Source organism: Rhagoletis pomonella, unplaced genomic scaffold (genome assembly GCF_013731165.1).
Source record: "Rhagoletis pomonella isolate Grant_MI unplaced genomic scaffold, Rhpom_1.0 Rhpom_scaffold_00001, whole genome shotgun sequence".
NCBI lineage: Eukaryota > Metazoa > Arthropoda > Insecta > Diptera > Tephritidae > Rhagoletis > Rhagoletis pomonella.
The window spans coordinates 43,914,994-43,924,806 of NW_023458555.1; the positions used below are offsets into that span (position 1 = coordinate 43,914,994).

A 9,813-nucleotide genomic window follows, 5' to 3' on the forward strand; every position below is an offset into this window, starting at 1 on the left:
CACCTTTTCTCGCTATCTACTAAGCTATCCCTTACTAAATACTTCTTCCTAAACAAACAGCCTTTATGAAGGAAATCTTTGTTTTTTCTGCTCGAAATTTGTTTTGCAATGAAGTCAATTTTTTTTATTGTTTACTTAAAGTTGGTAGATATTGATCTGAGTCACAATAAAAATAAAAGAAAAATATTACTAACCTAAAATTTGCAACAGCACTGAATTCATGGATAATATGATACGAAACTCTTTTTCTTGTGAGAGCGCTGTCAAAAGATTCATTTTTCATAACATCTTCCAATTGTGCCACTGCGACGAAATATATGTATGGGTATTTATTAAGAAATTGTAGGAGATTTTCCTTTATTAAGTAAAACACTCGAAAATCGAAAAATTTAAATACCTGCTTTGTGCTTGCGTTTATAAAATTCTTAAATAATGAGTAAAAGTATTTTAACTTATAAACGCTGCCCTTTCGCTTGTTTTATAACTGCATGTAAATGTAAATCCCCTGATTTCAAAGTGGTGAATTTTAAACTTGACTAGTGGTAGCTGTTCATCGCCCCCTGAACTTTCTGTGCGCCAAGTCGTAAAACGAGTTTAGGGGCATTCTTAGAAGCGAAATGAGAGAGTTTGGTATCATATTATCCATGACTGAATTCACAATTAATTATTTACTATGTGAAACCCAGTTATTGTCCCTTTTTAAGATTCCCATGTTTTGAGCCCTAGTTTACCACCAGAAGAAAAAGATAAAAGAGTTCTCATAAAATGTATGTATGTACAATTTGGAGTATGAGTTTAAAATTTGGAAAGAAATATATTACATATTTAACTTTTAAAGCAAGTCCACTGCCTTTTGGAGAAAATTCGTAATTTTGAAATATGAAAGTTATTAAATTTTGAGATTCATGCATTTTTATAAAAAAAAAAAACTGTTTACTATCACTTAAAATAAGAGTTTTTAGTGAAAATCCAATTGATTGGCACTTTATTGCCGTACCTATCTACTACAAAAAAAGTATCGAAAAATTAGTATTTTAAAAATTTGCTTTTTTGCTAATTAAGTACTAAACATATCAACATTACAACAAACATTTTAAACAAACAATCAATCATTAAATTTTAAACAATCAACCAAATCAATAAAAAAAAAATCAAAATCAAACCAATCAACATTTTACAACAATTTTCATAAAACCCAAACGCATCCATCTATAATACTCGCACTGCAGCCTGACGGAAGCCATGGCTTATTAGGTGGGCTGCTTGGTGGCCTTTTCTCAAAACCCACTACTACTCAGAGTCAAGTGAATCAGAATATCAATGTAAGTTACTCACCCAACAACACATACTTACTTAACACATACTTACTTACTTACTTACTTACTTGCCTACTTAAATTAAATACTTAATTACTTATATTAGTAAATACTTTAAACTACATTGCTACATACTTAATACATATGTATACATACAATTAGTTTTGTTTACATACATACACATATTACTAGACACTTAAAATTAGCTGCTAGTGTTGCTGGCATTTACAAAAAAAATTATAATTCAATTAAATTTTGTTTGCCAACACTGTTTTATTTTAGATACAAAGTTAATACTGATAACTGAATGCAGTTGAATGCTAAAAACACTCAAGTTTTATTGTATTTTATTCCTTTTATGAGAGCATAAACGAAAATTTATTGAGTTCAGTTGTAAATTTACATTAGAAATGCTGAAATTTTTTGTCTCCCATATATTTTGATACACATACATACATACATACGAGTACAAAAATACAAAAGGGCGTTTCATTATTTCATATTTGTGATTTTTACATGATTTTGCTCATGATAAAACATAACAAGGTAAAACCACTGAGAGGCAGTCTGACGTTTGCCAACAATATAGTTTAAAAATTCAAACTCAAACTCACACACACATTCTCATTTTCACTCTCAAACAACAACAATTGTGAACAATTTCAGTTTTTTATTTTCAATTTTATATGATTTTAAAATGCTGGCAAACGTCAGAAAAAAAATCATGGCCGACGAATCGAGAGAATGAATTTACCTTGTAATGTTTTTATCATGATTTTGCTCATACCCCGAGTCTCAGGGATTTGATAGACATTCATAAATATGTACATAACTATATGCCAAATAAAAAAATGTAGATCTAAATTTGGTGGTTATAAATCCCGGTCAGTTTTGTGAAAGTTGGCGATAGGATGATTTTTCATTAATTGTTAAAAAAATATTTTCCGCTCACATCTTTGTTAACCCTTTTGGGATCTAGGGAAACACACTTTCCACAAAGTTATTCCGCTCATATGGATATTATGTAAGTTTTCAGTAGTATTTAATATTATTAGAATGTGCCTCATCAAGCTGTATTTTAAAGAAATGATAGAAAACATATTTTTGTACTGGAGAGATATTTTTAACTTTAACGGTAGAAACATAATATAGGAAAAATACAGTTTTTGGGAAAGAAATATGAAATTAATATGAAAGTAATTAAAAAACATTTACCAAATATTTGAAACAAAGAATTTTAGGAGACAAACAAATTTTCTGGCAAAATTTATGTATGTCGGGAAAAATTATTTTCGACAATATGATTACAAAAAAATAATTCGTTATTGAGTATGAAAATATAAGTGAAATAAGTAATTTTTAGGAAAAACTCTTTGGGGCAGAAACTGGTTTTCTTTAATGTTTCGTATGAAAAAAAAATTTTTTTTTAAAAGTTCCTTCTTTCATAAAAAGTTTTTTTTTATTAAAAAGTGTTTTTATTTAGCCCTAGATGAATAACATTTTACAATTGAAATCGTTAGTGATTTTAATATAGGCTTATGTTCCTGACAGGGTTAAGTGTTTCATTCCTTTACCAAAAATTAATGTAAAGATCCCTTTAAGGATCTACGAAAAGACAAGCCGCGCTTACTCGCGCCAAAAAGAGTGGCGGTCATTTTTATTTCACCAGACCAACTTTGGCAATTTTCCAAATAACATAAAGTGTATTAAAATATTAAAAATTTACGTAATTTATTTTATATTTAGCATCATAGCATTTATAAGATGTGTCTTAACAAAGCTGTAGTAAATTTTCAAAAATCTAATAACGAATCCAATATGGCGTCCAAGAATTAAAAAAATTGCTGAATTTTCATGAAATTTGGTATTTGGAGGTTCTTAAGTTCGCTTATTACAAATTTCAAATATGTTTTTGAAAATTAAAAATGCAAAATCCGTCCGAAATTTCCAAAAATTCATACCTGACGAACTGTATTTAAAAATGAGAAAACTGAAGTTTTGGAAATGACAAATTTCGTACAAAAAAAAAAAAAACTGTTGGGGCCTAGATCAAATTGTTTGGGCTGGGCATATAGCAGACGGACCCAAATATCCCTAATTTATAAATATAATTACTGTTATTCTTTCATTATTTCATTTTAGATACGTTTCCTCGTATATAATGAATAAAATTTTTCTAAACAAACATTTTGTATTACTCAGCTGAAAATGACAGTTGATTTGACAGTTTTCAACCGAAAAGGTTTGAATGAGATACATGAATAATTCGAGATCAGTGAGTCTTAAAAAATAGTACGGTTAATTCGTGGGAAATCTTTCTTTTTTATAGAAAAATTTACTGCCCCTTCGACAGTCATAAGCTCTTAAGGTTTTAATTTGACACGCAATTGGTGATTAGCTTGTCTAAAAACCTATTCAGTGGCATTTTGAAAAGCATTGTCTTATTTTTAGAAAAATTACTAATTCATATGACAGCTGTCAACTGTCAGGGTTTTAATTTGAAACAAAAGTCATGATCAGCATGTCAAAAAAAGTATTCGGTGGCATTTTTAAAGAGATTGTCTTATTTTTAGAAAAATTCATAGTTCATTTGACAGCTGTCAACTGTCAGGGTTTTAATTTGACATAAAATTTGTGATCAGCATGTCAAAAAACGTAATCAGTGGCATTTTCAAAAAGATTTTCTTAATTTTCTTTACATTGGCAGTTGATTTGACAGCTGTCAACTGTCAAACTATAAATTTTATGGCATATTCGGATTTAGCATTACAGCAATACTGCGATCCCGCCTTTTTACATATTCGTAACAGCCCTTCTAATTTTTCGCGTTTAACATGACTTTTCCGACCACTGTGCGGTCTCCCAACAGCAAATGGTTTTATGAGCAGCTTCTCCTTGGTAGATGTACACTTGGAGGTTTGTCATTGCCTGCGGAAGGGCGACCGCTATTAGACAATTGCTTGTTTTTTGTTGATAATAATTATATAATTTCAAATTTATAAAAATTCGAAGCATGTTAACAAATTGTCGTCATACATGCATAGTTTTTATTCAGTTTTGTAGCCCATTAAATTTTAGTGCATATGGTAAGTCCTTGCTACTTCAATCTTGCAATTTATTATATTAAATAAACTCTGTCGAATTTTCATAATTCTTATAGTTTAAAATTTGGACTTACAGGGTTGTAGTCAGATACTTTCATAAAGAAATAAACGTTAAATAAACAAAATAAAAATAGTCATAACTTTTTAAAATGTCCCCTACCTATTTATTTTCCCGCTACTGTACGGGTATCTTATCAGCCAATTTGTAGTGATTTTCAGCAACAGAGAAGAGCGCTTTCTAAATTTAGACTCCCTTAAGGCCGGTCATTTATCGGCACTGATCCCCAGTTTCACCAATCAAATTTAGATTTTATGGGCATAAATTGTTTGAATATCAGTGAATTCGCCAAAATATTCCGAATAGAACAGTTAATATTGTGAAATTTTAGTTTTTGCTTTTACAAAACTTATAAAACTGTACAACCTATTGATATTATTTAATTTGGTCATAAAGAACATATCCTTAATGTCACTGAAATCTCGGGATTTAAGCAACATCTTCATTTTCTTGCATTTTATTTGCCTTATAAGCATAGTATCCCGCTCTCAAGACTTAAAGCTCAAAAACTTAGTGCACCTATCAAAACTTCTTAAATCAGTATGAACACAGGTTTCCTCCACCAATTATGGACTTAACTAGAAAAAAAAATGCTCGTAAATTTATTTCTTTAAGCAAACTGACAGCAGCGGAAATACACTTTTCCAAGCGACAGAAATATTTAAAAACATTCTGAAATTTTTCTTGTGAACGGGATGGTAGGCTATAAAATGAAATACCCTAGTATACATGAGAACTTACATACATATGAAGAAAAATTTAAAAACCCAACATTTCATTTTATACATTTTACTTATAGAAAAAAAAAACAAAAATATGAATTATTTAATTAATATGTACCTCGGTTTTATACTTGTCTTGTTAGCGGATGTGTAGCATTTGAAACTCCGACTTTTTCTACATATGTAACTCTCCTTCTAGTTAACCCTCTAGCTAGAGATAACAGTAGAAAAATTCCGTTTTGCAAAAAGAAATATATTTACCTCATTTAAATTAGTATTAGTACTAGTACACACTCTCAAGCCATAATATTTCTATAAAAAAATTCACTAAATACGAACTGAAAGGATTCAACCGAATTTAGAGCCATGAATGGTTCGCCTCAATTTAATTTTGAACTGAAGCGTTCGGTGAGTTCAACATTGCGTTGGATTAGAAGCGAACTGGTTCGCTCGCCATTATCTTTTCAACAGTTGCGGACCAGTTCGAAATTCTGAAATTAAATAAATTAGATTTTTTCCGTTGGTTAAGATTTTATTTAAATTTTGAATTTTACGTAACTAACTTAAGTTTTTGTAGCATCGTAAGACTCGAAACTACGCCATCAGCATCGAAGCAATACTTTTGCGCGACGCCACAGCCGACAATGGCGATTATTTGTTTTTTCTTGGTTATTGCGGAATTTCAAAAACAGGTGTAGATGTCTCGAGTAGTCAGTTCTAGTTCTGAACGAGGAAATCGTCTCATAAACTGATGATATTCCTGCAGGGTATATCATTTGTAGGTTCTAGATGTACATACATGTACATACATATTAGGGTGATACAAAATAACGAACCCTACGAATTTATGGCTTTAATAGGACCGATTTACTGAGAATAAAATTCTCCCATTTGGAAAAGTTTTTATTCCAATTTTAAAAGGTGCCGGTGGGCATTTGAAATTTTACATGTAAATAACATGTAAACAAATTTGTTTTCATTTAAAATGTTATAAGCATTGAAAGGTTTGAGTGTGGCATTAAATTCTCTAAAAAACTACTCTAAAGTTGATGGTCTAGACTCAAAAATGTATATACTTAAGCGCTATCAAAGTCGGAAAAAGCAGAAATATGCGTTTTTAGGGCTTTATGATAGAAAATATTCATGCTAAAAGAAAAAACTTACACTGATATTATACAAAATGTGCCTACAAAAAAAATGTATCTCAAACGGTTCAATAGTTATATAATTTTTAATAAAAAATACACCTTTTTACATGTTATTTATATGGAAATTTCAACTGCCCACCGAAATCTTTTAAAATGTAAGTAAACATTTTTCCAAGTGGGAGAATTTTCTCCTCAGCAAATATGTAATTTTAAGGCCATAAATTCATTAGGTTAGTTATTTTGGATCACCCTAATACCAATGTACGCCCTTAATTAACGAAAGTTCTTTTACGCCGTTGGCAATGGAGACAGAGGTTGATTAGCCAACCCCGGTTTGAATCTCAGCTGACGCAAATTCTTATTTAAATTTAAGAAAACGACTCTTTACCCATTCGAGTATAAAGGGTAGCAATCAGTCCCATCGAACAAGATACTCTAATAAAAGTGAGTGATAAACATAAATCAAAAGCGGTATTACTCGCGTGTTCCTTTGCGACTGAGCCAGGAAACATCCCGGATTAGTCGCTTTTTTGCAGGTTGTGTACATTAGTATGACAATTAATGTTGTGCAGCAGCTAATAGCTATTTGATCTCTTACCTAATATTGCCGGCGTGAGTTTTTCTATGCTCGCACACAAGTGTTTCACATTTGATGAACCGAAATCAACTTGCGTGCGTGATTTGTCAGAGTTGAATTTTTGCCAAATTTATGTAAGTTTCGTGAATAAAATTTGAGTTCATGGTTGCGCCAAAATGTCAAATGAGCACAAACGTCAAATCGAAATGTCACGCAACACAAATCTTGGAATTTAGGTTGGCCTGTACATATGTATGACTAGATCTAGTATTATTTGCGGCTGCTATTTGATGCTAAGAGTCAGATTAAGTTTGTCTCTCATATTACATATACTGTACAGTGAACTACTGGAGCCGGTACTTTTACTTCCCTGCTGGTCTCTGAATTCGTTGTATCTCCTTCAGAATGTGCCAAAAAGTGAGAGCCCTCTTAAATGTCTACCAAAATGTTCAAAAATCACATAGGCGTTAATAGAATGACTTCTGTAGCATAGAAAGCTTTAAAAAGATTTGTTTGTGTTTTGGTTTTAGAGGAACGAAGTTAAAAAAAAAAACTAAACAACTCAACTCTATGCATTTTCGCTCCAGTTTTCGTGAATTTATGAACATATTTTTAGGAGCTCTATTTCATATTCTATTTTTCGTTCTGTAGCTTTATACTTTCCTTTGAACTTTTTATCTCTCCTTATAAAAAATATTAAACTTACGTACTTATATACATACATTCTTTCATTTACGTAATGCGCCTTTAAAATACTACTCGTACTGTACTTAAGTTTGGCTTCTATTTTAAGTTGGAAATGTTTTACACATTCATAAATTAATTTGTTGAAAAGCTAAATGCGAATCATTGCAAGCAGCGAACAATTTTATGCAAATCAAAAAGTATAAGATCCTAGCAATCACTCAACTAAACCAAATTTCAAAATTTCTTTACAAACGTAATTCATGCCTGATTTATCATTGCTTAACAATATTCATTCGATCAACATAACTACTACGAAATGAAATTGGCGATCTTCGACGACGACAACCACTCCGATCTCCGATCATCCATCCATCGATTACTATGCTGATCGCCGATTAAAAAAACAGGGCTACCAACCTGGAACAGGTCCACGCCCAATGATGCAAGGCCGACCTACCGGTCCACAAATGATGGGCGGACAGCAGCCAGGCCAGCAGCCGTACGGTCCACAAGGTCAAATGGGCACACAACGTTTTCCCGGGCAGCGAGGGCCAGCGCCGGGTCAAATGCAGGGCCAGATGCAAGGCCAAATGCCCGGCCAAATGCAGGGTCAGATGCAGGGTCAGATACAGGGCCAGATGCAAGGTCAGATGCCCGGCCAAGTTCCGGGTCAAATGGGCGCTCAAATGACCCCCGGACAAATGCAGGGTCAAATGCAAGGTGCTATGGGTCCGCGTGGCCCTCTCAATCCACAACAACAAATGCAACAACAGGCGCAAATGGGCATGGGTCCCGGGCAGCAGCCACTAACCCAACAACAACAACAGCAACAACATTTGGCGGCACAAAAGAAGCCGCGCTATTTCGTTGCTATGTTCGACTATGATCCAAGCACAATGAGTCCTAATCCAGATGGATGCGACGAAGAACTGCCATTCCAAGAAGGTGATACAATTAAGGTAGGTGGTAGTGTTGTGGGGTAGAAGAAACTAGTTGATTATGTAGTAGACGTATAGGAGTAGTGCACATGGTTAAGGGTGGCTATGAAATGAATTTTTAAACATATGTATACAACAACAATACATATACTACATATGAATATACATATTTATGTATGTATGGTTAAGTACGGAGCGAGAAACACCTTTGATGGTGCATTGAGGTGAGCTAGTGTAAGTGCAAAAGCGCATAGAGGAGCGCTATGGAGAGACCATCGAAGAGGAAAGTGGTGTCTCGAATACCCAGCTTTGCAATTTTAAAGGTAAAAAGGCATACCACACACACACACATATTTACATACAAGCATACATACAAAACATGCATACCTTCACAACAAATTCGTTTTTAAGTTACATATTACCTTGGCGAATCGGAGAGTAAATGAATCGGTTATAGTAATCGGGTGACCACTTACTAGCAGTACACACATCTACTTCAGCTCACCTATCAATAAGTATTTATTTTTACAAGAATTTCTCACACTTAACCAAACTTGCATGTCTTAACCGTTAGTCAGTTGCTATACGATATTTAATCATCCGCTGTAGTCTTGTGTTCGGAATATGAAAACAAATCCATTTTGAAGACTTTCCCATTAAGAGTTTTCGATATTCTTATGAATTGTATGTAATTGTTTAGTGGTATAAATATTTGTTGAGAAAATCATACAGAAATTATCTATACATATTTGCTAGATTTGGCTTGAAATTAAAACTCATCACGTCTGCTTATACTCCACGCAGGTTTATGGCGACAAGGACGCCGATGGCTTTTACTGGGGTGAATTGCGCGGTCGTCGCGGTTACGTGCCTCACAATATGGTTACCGAGGTGGACGATGGCACCGGCGGTATGGGTCCAATGCCGGGCGGTCCACCGCAGCCTGGTGGCCCGGGTCAAGTGATGCCCGGCCAGGGTGGTCCACAGCAAAGTATGCGCAATGTGAGTCGTGATCGTTGGGGCGACATCTATGCCAACATGCCGGTGAAACGCATGATCGCACTGTATGACTACGATCCGCAAGAGTTGAGTCCGAATGTGGACGCCGAGGTGAGTGAGGCGCATTTATAAAGAAGTTACAGTATTTCTACCCTATGATGTATTAAATGCGATTTGATATTATTCAGCGTAAGGAAGCCAGTTCCGGTTTCTTAGGTGGTTTCATAGATGACCTCTTTGGTACAACCCCAACAACCAAAAAAA

General features: G+C 33.7%; 1 protein-coding gene across 1 annotated transcript in view; it reads left to right on the forward strand.

The window, feature by feature from the left end:
- LOC118744529 (RIMS-binding protein 2) overlaps window positions 1–9,807 on the forward strand; it is a gene marked incomplete in the record, with an annotated part of 125,216 nt that extends 115,409 nt beyond the window's left edge. Inside the window, 3 exon segments of the mRNA XM_036477597.1 lie at window positions 1,230–1,322; window positions 8,020–8,571; window positions 9,355–9,807. Coding sequence (XP_036333490.1) covers window positions 1,230–1,322; window positions 8,020–8,571; window positions 9,355–9,681 — 972 coding nt within the window.
- Between the last annotated feature and the right edge of the window lie 6 nt (window positions 9,808–9,813).